Source organism: Anolis carolinensis, chromosome 1 (genome assembly GCF_035594765.1).
Source record: "Anolis carolinensis isolate JA03-04 chromosome 1, rAnoCar3.1.pri, whole genome shotgun sequence".
NCBI lineage: Eukaryota > Metazoa > Chordata > Lepidosauria > Squamata > Dactyloidae > Anolis > Anolis carolinensis.
Genome location: NC_085841.1, coordinates 231,691,979 through 231,704,134, shown reverse-complemented (window position 1 = coordinate 231,704,134; position 12,156 = coordinate 231,691,979). Strand labels below are relative to the sequence as shown.

General features: G+C 42.1%; 1 protein-coding gene across 1 annotated transcript in view; it reads right to left on the bottom strand.

The window, feature by feature from the left end:
• The window catches only part of LOC103279158 (von Willebrand factor D and EGF domain-containing protein), a 368,122-nt gene that overhangs the window by 196,936 nt on the left and 159,030 nt on the right, over positions 1-12,156 (bottom strand). The window contains exon 12 of the mRNA XM_062966717.1: positions 3,279-4,234. Within this exon, the coding sequence (XP_062822787.1) occupies positions 3,279-4,234 (956 nt within the window). The remainder of the gene's footprint in view (positions 1-3,278; positions 4,235-12,156) is intronic.

Genomic DNA, 12,156 nt, shown 5'->3' with positions numbered 1-12,156 from the left:
TCGGTTTGGTACATTAGCTTAACAAATTAAACACTTGAATTAAATTTACAAATTAGAAACAGAAATCTAATATTTTGTACCTCAAAACAGGGGAAATGTGTTGGGTAGGCAATTTCAGTCACCTGCACCTTTATTTGCCTTAAATATCAAAATGATGTTGCTGTTTTCTCAGATCACGTTCAGGCAATTCTTGGTACCAGATATCACATGTAATCATCCACCATCACTGATAAGTTTTTTCTTTAATTACGAGGCGTATCAGAACAAAATAACCAATGCCAGGGGATTCCTGTCAAACCCGATCCAGGTCAAAAAGGGAGTCAAACAAAAGTAAGTACTAGGTCCCTTACTGTTTAACATTTTTCTGCATCATCTCCCTATAGCCCTGGCCCAAGTGGATGGGCATACCCCCAAAATTGGCCCAAAGCTTGTCCCTCTCTTGTTATTTGTAGACGATGCAGCTCTGCTATCTCTCTCTCGTGTAGGATTAAAAAAACTCCTGCATACTTTTGTGGACTTCTGTGAGACAAATTACCTCCAGGTGAACTATGATAAAACCAAGATTTTGGTTTTCAGGAAAAGCAACAAAAAAAGCAAGCCTGGAAGGTAAAGGGCCACTACATTGAGCAAGTAAAAAAATTCTAATACCTAGGGCTTTGGTTTAGTAACAACTTGTCATAGTCCACTCATTTAAAATACACACTGGTCCGGGCCCAATCAAGTACCAGTGCCATGAGGAGGCTCTATCACTCCAGGGGCAACCACTTTGAAACTGCATTATATGATCAGTTTGTAGGAGAATATGCTGCCTAGGACTGTGATGAAGTTTCCTCCTTTGGGGTTTTTTAAACAGATGGCCAGCTGTTGAGAGTGCTTTGATTGTGTGTTCCTGCATAGCAGGGGGTTGAACTGGATGGGCCTTGTGACCTGTCCTAAATCTATGAAGAATGATACTATGCCTGAGTACCCACCACGGACAGGTATGCAGAGGCCCCAGGCATGGTAACTCGAGTGGGAAGCGATGTTTCTCGGTTACTATTGTTGGTGTACTGATTGCCCTATATTTTTCATCTGGTAGTGGTGGTAGCAATAACAGTAGCAATTGCTGTAACCTTATTCTCACCCTCCGACCCAAAGGTTGTGCTGGCAGTGCGTCAAGAAAAAGCAAGGTGATCTGATCTGGCACTGTTGTAATACTGTTGTCAATGAAAGATACTGAACAGCAAGATTAGCACTTTTGTTACTCTAATGCAGACCTCACCCAAGAGTTGCATGGTTCAACCTAACACCACTTTGACTTGGGGAAACACATTCATTAAAATCTTGCACAGCTTTGGCCTGGATCATATGTTCAGCAACATGGCACTTTCCTTTACAAGGAACACACTAAGTCTTTTTGCCTTCTTTCAGAGGATCATTTTCATCCTATTTCCAGAGCCAAAAACTACTGTTAACTAAAAATGTCAGGACTTTTGGCTTAGCACATCATGTGAATGTGGCATCTTTGTCTGTGTGCATAGGTCTCTCTTGCTCTTTCCTTGAATTGTGTTATTTGCACTTTACAGTTTATCTGATAACTCTGAGCTGGACTTATTGGCAATAGCATATCTGCTTTTGAAAACTCTGCTGTTGCTTGGAAATCTTGCTCAAAAAGCTAGTGAGATATCATGGTTTGCAAGATCAGGCCATCACTCTAATTAGATTTTGTGAAGCAACTGCTTATTGTTTCCCTATCTCCATTGCAGTACATAACGGGTTAATTTATATCTGGAAGGCTGAGCATGAAGCAGGTGAGGGATCTCTAAGATGAGTCTTCCCTTTTATGAGAAAAACAGATAATCTCACGTGTATTATGGAAAGTGGGGAAAGCAAATGTTAAAGGTTTCCCAGGTTAAGTTCACATTTTGAAATGGCTGCTGCACATCACCTTGACTTTGTTTACAAGAGACTTTTCCATCACTTCATAAGGGAGAAAAGGATATGTTTTTGTGTGTGTGTGTAGACTCCCTTCGGCAATTTCCTCTGCTTTGCAGTCTGACACTCAAACACCTGCCTCACTCCATCTCATATCACTGGAAAGTACCTGAGGCCCAATGTTTGCAGAAATATAAGTTAGAATCACAGATAGCTTATTTGGAAGTAATTTGTATTAGTATCCAATGGGTTTCCCTTTAAGTAAACCCATATGAGTATGGGAAGAGTTTTAAAGAATTGTGCACACTAACAAAGTTAGAAGTTAAAATATCATAGGATTGATTTTTTTGGGGGTATGTGTAATGTAATTTTATTTCAGAACTAAAGAAGTATATATCATAAGGCTGTCTAACTCAGCTCTATTTCTCTAACTAAATTTGTAAACCCCAAGCTTTTTGCCTCTTGTTGACCATCTTTGGAAATAAACAGAAGATTGTACTCACACAACCTTCTGAGCGCATCCCTCAAGGATAGATTCAAGCTGATGCCCCCAAGTACAATTCCATGATGGCAATATGAAATGATACTGTGGTTGATTACTGAGAAGTCCAATAAACCAATAAGGCCAGGAAGTGCAGATCATCTCTCAAGTTGACCAAAGTAATTTCCCCAGACATGAAACTAGAATAAAATGGATTTAAATAATCTACCCATAATCAGCTAGGGCTGGGAGGCCATTACATACAGCACAACCTTATCCAATTCAAATATACTCTGCTTTTCACAGATTGCATTCCTAAGACTGACCATATCCTATTGATTCTCATTTTCCTACACATTTCTCATTAGAACACTAGTTTGTTAAAGGAAATTGTCAGATCCATTTTTACAATTTTGCAAACAAAATTTATACATACATAAATACTACAATGCAGCACTCAACCATGTATTGCAATCAGCTTGTCAAGGCCAAAACTTGATGATTAAGGACCTCTTCACACTGACCACTGGAGTTGCCATGCATCATGGCGAATCCTGCGACCACCGTTGGAAATCCGTCGCCCCGCACCACCTGGCTTACTGGCAGGGTGATACCACGGAGGGAAGCGTGGTGGCATGCTCCACTTTGCCACCTCTTTAAGCATGAAACCCCACCAGTAGTAGTGTGTCTGTAAGGGGAGATGGCAGGCTCCATGCTTAAAGGGGTGGTGAAGTGGAGCATGCCATCGATTCTTCCTGCCTGATGAGGTTGCAATTAATCTAATGTGTCATCTAGTGAAGCAGTTTGAGAGCAAATGGATGTTTGTAGATTAAGTCAGATAAGAAAAGATGCTAATGAAGAAAAAAGGGAATTTTTTACTCACCTTTAGCAATTCCACAGTCATGGGAAGTGTATCCTTGAAAGCACTGGCATCCCCGCGTAGTGCAATTTCCATGGCCATTACAGAGATTGGGACACCTGAGGGTATTGATTATTTCTTTATGCATACTAGATAGTTCTCTTGTGGAGTGAAACAATTCTGTTGGGTTTTGTACAAGTATTCTTTTTTCACATTCATTCTCTAGAAATGGAATAATTGATTCTCCCCATGTAAGGTCATCCTTACACCCTACATCGGAGAGGCACATTTCAATGGCCACATCCAACTGTGTCCCAAGAGGTCCCTTACAAGCTGAGCCAATAGCAGAATATTCAAGGAGCTTCTTGCAGTTTGCTAAGGCTTTGGCTAAGGTTAAGCCATTTGGAGTAGGCCATGTGACCTGTGCTTTAGGCCACTTCCCCTCAAAATAGTCATCCGGAAAAAAATATGTAAAACTTTCCAAATCAGCTTGATTGGGGTTTAGAAAAGATGAAAGAGATGTGTATTCCCAATAATCATCTTGCCTTTTTTCTCTTGATAGTTTCTTCCAGTGATTAAAGGAGTCAACAAAAGTTTCATTTTCTGTTTCTTTCAAGGAACTCTTTTGCTCATTTGGTTTTGGGGAGACATCAGGCTTGTCTTCTCTTCTGGGTTGGGGGGCTAAATTCCATGTATCAGAAGTTCTGGTTGATAATTTATCATCAGCTAGTAGAGTTGAATCATTTTTCATGTTAGCAGCATATTCTGATGTGACATCTATATATGGAATTATAGAAGTGTAAACCACACTCTCATAAAAGCAATACAAAGACTGTGGGGGAGAATTCTGAAATGTGTTCAGGGTATTTTGTGACTGCCGATATAGCATATGCTCCTTCTGGCATAGACAATAATGTTTCTTCCTCTTCCACTCAGATAGAGGTGGTGTCTTGTCAAACAAACTCATCCCTGGAGCTATTCTGATAAAATAAAAAAGATAATTAGGTCAACAAACCAAAAACATGCCCCAATATGAACAACCTCCCTTAGTTATGACTACCATATTAAGCTTGTTAAAAATATTCAAAACATCGTTGTTCCTAGTGATAAAGACTCCCTTGACAGGTTGAAATGCCCCATCAAAAATTTCAAATGCTGCAAGATTTAGGCGTGTGAAGACACCAGTATGTTTCAGCAACAGCAATAATAGTGAAACACATGCATACGAATGCAATCCATAAGAGATGTGGTGAGAGCACATAAAATGTACCATATGTAGTATTTCCACCAGAAAAGTGAAACAGAGTCGCTTTTGTGAAAAACCATCAAAAAGGATTGCCGAGTTGATACCATTTCCTCTCCACTTTGACTGATGAGAATAAAATGAATGATGATTTACATCTGTATTCTGTAGTTATATTTCAAACATAATCATATGTTGAAATATAAGCAATATGAATGCAAAATTCAATAACAGAAAATATTGTATATGCATATATTTTAAAAATATTTATTTTAAAAAACAAAAGAAAGGAATAGAATGTGAACTACAAAACTAAGTTCAACACACCATTCAGCAAATGTTGAGTAACCCAAGGTCCCAGTGACCTTTCCATTGCAGGTGCTTCAAGGGCATGTACATCTTCACATGTGGCTTTTTTAAGCAGTCTCTTTCTGTTAGTAGAAATGTTTGTTCTAGCAAATACCTCCCTGATGGAGAACATGTGCAAAGCCAGCTTCCCTGCTATCTGAGAATGTTTCTTTCCCTCTTCATACTGTGCAGACGTTCTTTTGGTTGCAATACAGCCAGAGTAAAGGGTACACAAGGAGCTGAATTTTAATCTGAGAGCATTTCAAGTAGTCTCCCGCATGTCATCTGTAACACCAAGAACTAAGAACCGCAACATTCTGCAAAATTACCAAGCATCTCCAGTTAAAGAAAATGAAACCTCTGTTCCATGTATTTTCTCCCTGATTGGCTGAATGCAGAGTGATAAGACAGGGATCACTTAGCATAATGTGTACTTAATTCTCTGGCAAGGGCTGAGGAGTTTGCTACATATCTGCACCTGATCGGAAATCAGGGAAGCTTTAAAATTCCCCTTATCACTTAGCAGGATGTCACAGATGAGATGACTGGTTTACACAGCAGTTACATGCACAGCATCATAAATTACTACTTTCTAAACTTTCTAAAAAGTAGTAAGAAAAAACATCTGAATTAAAAGTGCCTTGGATTCTGCACCCCAAATATTTTTAAAAGGAAAAATGCCCTCGATTAAATGTTTGGTGGAAAAGTGCTATGTAGGGGGAGGGCTGAATCCGCAAAATGAGTCCTTTTGAATGTATCCATAGAAACCTTTTGAAATAGAAAACTAAGTTTTCTGAAGGGCTTGTTTTTCCATACATTCTGGTTGTTATATTGGGCTGATAAGCACTGGACATAAATTCATCTGCACATGTTTGGCCCTAGGATCCCTTGTTCGGGACATGCCATTCTACATGTTAATGTGTGCGTGTTCAGTAAGCATGTATCTGCATTTACTGATGCAGTTTAAATTATATTTTAACATAAATATAATATTTAAATAGTAAGTTCTTGAGATGACAGTTTCCCTTCCAGTGTTGGTGTCGTCTCTGGTCTCTTGGATAGTTTTAATATTTGAACACAGACCACCTTTAAGTCCCTCCTGTCAAGCTATTTGTGGGAAAATGGTTATCTGTGCATGCTCTGTTTGCTGTATGTTCTAACTAAGACAAAGGGGGAGGGACAATTGATACATCTACTAATGGGAAAATTAAACACAGAAGTTTAGATTTTTAGCACTTACACCTAACTCTTATTAATGACTTAAGAAACAGCATGGTTTATATTAGAGGAATGCATTTCCCATGATGGACAATGGTAGCTGGTTTAAGGGCATCTCACAGTTAAATGGTGGCCATGAACAGAACTGTGCCCAGAACCATCGGATTGCCCTTGCAGACCTGAGAAGAAAATACCCCCCTGGACTAGTAGCATAGAGACGTTGGAGGAGGCCCATGTTATGCCAAGACATGAAAAGAATTCTGCAGTGCCTATCAGACAGAAACATAAACCCTTCTGCTTTGACCTTAAGGTATGAATGTGTGTTGGTTTGGAGAAAAATAGATATTGATCTATATCAGCAGGGTGGTAGTTGATACAGTTCTGGAATTTATCTTGCAAACGGATTTCTTACAATCTTGCAGCACAGAAAAACTTATCATTATAAATAGCATTTTGACTTGGAGGGAAAGGCAATGTCAAAGCTGTATTGTAGCAAACTGACTTCAGGACTAGAGCTGATAAATGTTTAAAAATAAAACCCATTCCAAGAAAAGGGTTTACAGTCACTATACTAAGGTTGTCTTTTGTAGTTGGTTTACATAGCCATGAGGACACCCTTAACTTTACAGCCACAGAAATAAGTGCTGAGGACTAAGAACGGAACAACCAGCAGACAATTCTCCAGCTAGACCCTAGTGGTTGAAGGCATTGAAGTTCTAATTACTGGAAGACAGGTGATTGAAAAGTGTCATGCCTCATGAAGACTCTCACTGTTTACCCCCAGTTAAGCCCTTTTTAGTTAGCGGGATTAATATTTTATGTACAGTTTCTGGAGGGGTCAGTCTAGACACAGCCTCCTCAGGGGTGGAGTTTCTGGCAAGGCACTCCTGATTCTTCAAAGAGTCAGACTTTTCATGACTGGAGGGTGAAGAGAGAGGAAGGTCAGAAAGTCTACAAAATAGCACGTACAGTCAGAGCTGTATTCAAGTCCAGTCAGAGTTAAATATTGAGACTATCTTAGAGACAGTTGAACATCATACAAGAAAGAGACAGTAAAAAGTAAAGATTCAAGAACCAGAACTATATCTATCTCCCAAATACTTTACCTCTCCTCATAAAGACTTTGTAGTGAGACTCAGGAGGAGAGAAAGTCTAAATTTCTTGTCAGTTAATAAACTCTTGTACTTGAATCAATACATTGTAACCCAGTAACCCAGTTGGAGGTGGGAAGAGGGAGGTAAGGGTGGGTGGGATGGGGGGTTTAAAGGGGCAATTAATTAAGATATGCAGTAAAGAGAATCACAAGTGGAACCTGTATCCCAGCCATAAAGATTGTAAATAGTTTTTATGTTATCTTTTAGATGGCTAAGGTATGCAGTGTATTGTTTTGTTATCTGTATGAAGAATAAAAAAAAGTTTTTTTAAAAAGTTAATAAACTCTTGTTTGATTCAACGACATAGTCTCTGATCTGTTCCGTGCGCAGCCAGTTCACATTCCAAGTAGTTAAGATCGCGTGAGGGCAGAACAAAAATGCTGTAGCAGATTCTAGAAGTGTCATCAATGTGTTATGGGCCTGCAAACATATTTGGAACTTAGAAAAAAGTATTTTTTTTATTTCACTGCAGATTGGCTGAAGTAGGTGAATCATAAAACTATGAAAATCACACACATCTGACTCACTGTGCTTGTAGGTAGATGTGTTTGTGTACACACAAGTCCTGTCTTTGTGTGCTTTAATTCTCAGTGGCTTCTTTCTTGGTAGTCTTCTCCATGTGTTTTCCTCCTCTCTTCTATTTCCCATTCTCTCTGGTGGTTCTTTATTTCCTCTGGTTTCTTTCCCCTTTCCATCAATTTCTCCTCTCTTCTTTCTTCTATGTTCTCTCTCTCTCTGGTCCTCTTCTCTTTCCTTCATTACACCATATGAAACAATTTCTGCATTTATCAGGGTAGGAGAAACTCCCCCCCCAAAAAAACGGTGGAGGATGTGAGGAAAGCTAACTTCCCCTTGTCCAGAAGGAACCTGTCAATTTAATGATAGTCTCTTTCACACCTATTCATATGAATTATTGAGAAGACAGCTGGACTAACGTCAGTATTCTGGGAGAAACAAAGACCACCATCACTGAAGTGATGATCCTTCACCATCAACTTTGCTGGACTGACCATATTGTCCCCATCACCATTTCGAAAAGTAGTTACTTTACTCTCAGCTCAAGAATGGAACACAAAATGGCGGTGGATAGCAAAAGAAATTTAACGAGCTTAAAGCTAACCTTATAAATTCAGCATAAACACTGAGAATTGAGAATCCTTGGCCCTTGAGCACTCTAACTAGAGAGGAGCTGTTACCAACAGTGCTATGGATTTTGAAGAAGCACAAACAGAGAGTAAAAGAGAGATATGTGTCAAAAGAGCCATTGACTGGATCACCTTCCATCTGAAAATCTATGTCCTCATTGTGAAAGACCATGTGGACCCAGAATAGGTCTCTACAGTCACTTGTTGTCACGACCCAGGCTACAGAGCACCAATAACCATACGCAGAGGCCAGATTCTATCTAATATCTTTATTAAGGAAATATATAAAGTTAATAAAAGCAAATGTAAAAGTTAGTCCAGAAGCAGACCTTTCAGGAAAGGTCAAAATTAGTCCAAAGAAACAATGTCCAATATGAAATATTAAGGTCCAAAGTTGTAATCCAATAACCGAAACACTCACTTTGCCAGGCAAAGTGAGGGGAGATGACAAGGTCCTTTAGTCCATAAACTTGAGCAAGGCTAGGAATTAACTTGATACTTGAAAACAAGGCTTGAATCGTGGCACAAGGTAACAAGGAACAAGAACAAGATCCGTGGAATTACTTGGTAAAATCCGTGAAACAAGGCAAGGCTTAGTCCTGGAAGGCGAGGCAAGGTCCGTAGGTAAACAAGGCTGGGAAACAGGAACGAAGGCTTGAAAACAAGAACAAGGCTTGAACAGGAACGAGGCTTGGATCGGAGCGCGCTGTCCAGACACAACTCGCTCCGGAGGCTGACGAATTGACTCCGCAAAGTTACTCCGCGGGTAAAACACCTATATAGAGTCTAACTTTCCCGCCGAGAGCAGTTCTCTGGGAACCAGAAACGAAAGCTAATCTCTGAGACCAGATGTTTGACTCCTTAAAGATTCTCATGGAAAGCAGGCTTAATTGGCTAAATTCTTAGCAATTATTCTAGCACTCCTGCGGGAGGCCGCTTCCAAACCTCTCTGTTGTTTACAAAACTCATGGCGAGAAAACACAGGAGATGTAGCCTCAGTGTTTGTTTGACATACTTCTGGAACATAACCCTCTTGCAGGTGCAAGGTTCCCAGATCTGGCTGGGAAGAATCTGTCTGGGAAGAATCCAGTTCTGACTGGGAAGGTAAAAAACCCAAGTTTTCTTCTTCATCAGGCATCACAATGTCATGAGCAGGACTACATGGCCCATGGGTCATCACACTATCCCCCTCCTCAAGCCCCCTCCCAAACTGGGACTCTCTCCCCGAGGCGCGAGGTCGTGGCTTGGCGGGATAGGTCTGATGAAAGCGACGGGTTAGATCAGGAGCATGGACTGTGGAGGCGTCTTCCCAAGAGCGTTCCTCAGGGCCAAAACCCACCCAGTCAATGAGATATTGCAGGCGGCGGCGGTGAAAGCGAGAATCCAAAATGTCCTGAACCTCGAACTCGTCCTCCCCATCCACCAAAATAGGGACGGGGGCCGGCCGGTCTACATCTGGCCGCACACCATCCGCCGGAAGGAGCAGGGAGCGGTGAAACACTGGGTGAATGCGCATGGAACGCGGAAGTTGGAGTTTGAAAGTCACGGGGTTTAATTGCGCCACCACTGGATAGGGACCAATGAAACGGGCATCTAACTTCCGGCAAGGGCGATGGGAGGGCAAAAAGCGAGTGGACAGAAAAACCCGATCTCCTACCTTGATTTCGGGGCCCGGCTGGCGATGTTTGTCCGCGTGACGTTTATAGTCCTCCTTGGCTTGTTCCAGTTGCTGGAGCAAAAGTTGTTGCACCGCTGTGAGTTCCTGCAGCCAATCTTCTGCTGCGGGAACTTCTGAAGTTTCAATGACAGGGGGAAAGAAACGTGGATGGAAGCCGTAGTTTGCAAAGAACGGCGTTTCTTTTGTAGAAGCCTGGACTCCATTGTTGTAGGCAAACTCCGACAGTGGTAACAGAGAAGCCCAATTGTCCTGTTGGTAGTTTACATAACAGCGAAGGTACTGTTCCAAAGTGGCATTGGTGCGCTCCGTTTGCCCATCCGTTTGGGGATGATGAGCTGAAGATAAACGAGAGTCTATGCCCAATAGTTTTTGCAGTGCCTTCCAGAAACGAGAGGTGAATTGGGATCCACGGTCTGTGACCAAACTCTTGGGCAATCCATGAAGTCTGAAAACATGTTGGAGGAATAAATCTGCAGTCTCTTGGGCCGTGGGAAGGCCTTCACAGGGAATGAAATGGGCTAACTTGGTGAAAAGGTCCACCACCACTAGGATCGTGGTGAATCCACAGGAAGGTGGTAAGTCAGTGATAAAATCCGCAGAAATTATTTCCCATGGGCGAGATGGGGTAGGAAGGGGGTGTAGAAGCCCTGAGGGCTTCTCCCTTCTTATCTTGGAGCGCTGGCATACTGGGCAGGTGTTGACATATTTTTCCACATCTTTGCGGATCTTGGGCCACCAGAAATCTCTTAGGATCAAATGCATGGTTTTAAATAGTCCGAAATGCCCTGCTGGTTTGCAGTCATGACACAGACGAAGTGCTTTTTCCCTGCCCGGTCCGGGTGGGATATAAACATGATTTCTATAGCAAAGCAGTCCATCTTTAAGCGAAAAGGGAAAATGCAGACCTTGACGAAGTTGGTCCTGCGCCCAGGCATCTGCTTGCTGACTAGCCCTGATTTCTTGAGCACAGATGGGTCCTGGAGTAGAGGGAGTTGAATCAATGGGAGTGGATTTGGTGTTCCCCACTGTGAGCGTGGCAAAGTTCTCGGGTTGTAGTAGTTGGGATTCAAAGGTCTCCTTGCGTCCTGCAGCGTATTCCGGTTTACGTGACAGGGCGTCTGCTTGCTTGGTTTGGGCTGGGGTCACATAATGAATCTGGAAGTTGAAACGTTCAAAGAATAAAGCCCAACGTTGCTGCCTCTGATTTAGCTTGCGGGCAGTTCTTAGATGTTCTAGATTCCGATGATCAGTGTGGACTTCAATGGGAAATTTGGCCCCTTCTAGCCAATGTCTCCAAGTTTCAAAAGCTGCCTTTATGGCTAATAGTTCTTTTTCCCAAATGGTATAGTTCCTCTCTGGTGCGGTTAGTTGACGAGAATAATAGGCACAAGGATGAAGGTGATCTCCCACCGGTTGTAGGAGCACAGCCCCAATTGCCACATCAGAGGCGTCCGCTTGCACCACAAAAAGGGTTTCAGGATCTGGATGCTGAAGGATTGGCTGGGATGTGAATAATTTCTTTAGTTGCTGGAACCCTTTCTCTGCTTGATCAGTCCAGCGGAAGGGCTGTTTCCCACAGATGCAGCTGGTGATTGGGTCAGACCAGCGGGCAAAATCTGGAATGAACTTGCGGTAATAGTTCGCGAACCCCAAGAATCGCTGCACCTCTTTCTTGTTGGTTGGCGCCCGCCATTCCAATACTGCTGAAACTTTTGTCGGGTCCATGGAGAGCCCTAGAGGCGAGATGCGGTACCCCAGGAAATCTACCTCTTGTAGATCAAAAGCGCATTTTTCCAGCTTGGCATAAAGTCCATGATCCCGCAATCGTTGTAACACCATTTTAACGTGGTTCTCATGTTCTGATTGTGATCTAGAAAACACCAAAAAATCGTCCAGGTAGATGATCAAGAACCGATCTAGATAGTCCTGAAAAATGTCATTGACAAAATGCTGGAACGTTGCGGGAGCTCCGCATAAACCATAATTCATAACTCGGGACTCGAATAATCCGAATTTAGTCTGGAAGGCGGTCTTCCACTCGTCCCCTTCTCTGATGCGAACTAGATTATAAGCCCCCCGTAGGTCCAGCTTGGTGTAGACCTTGGCTCCTCGAAGT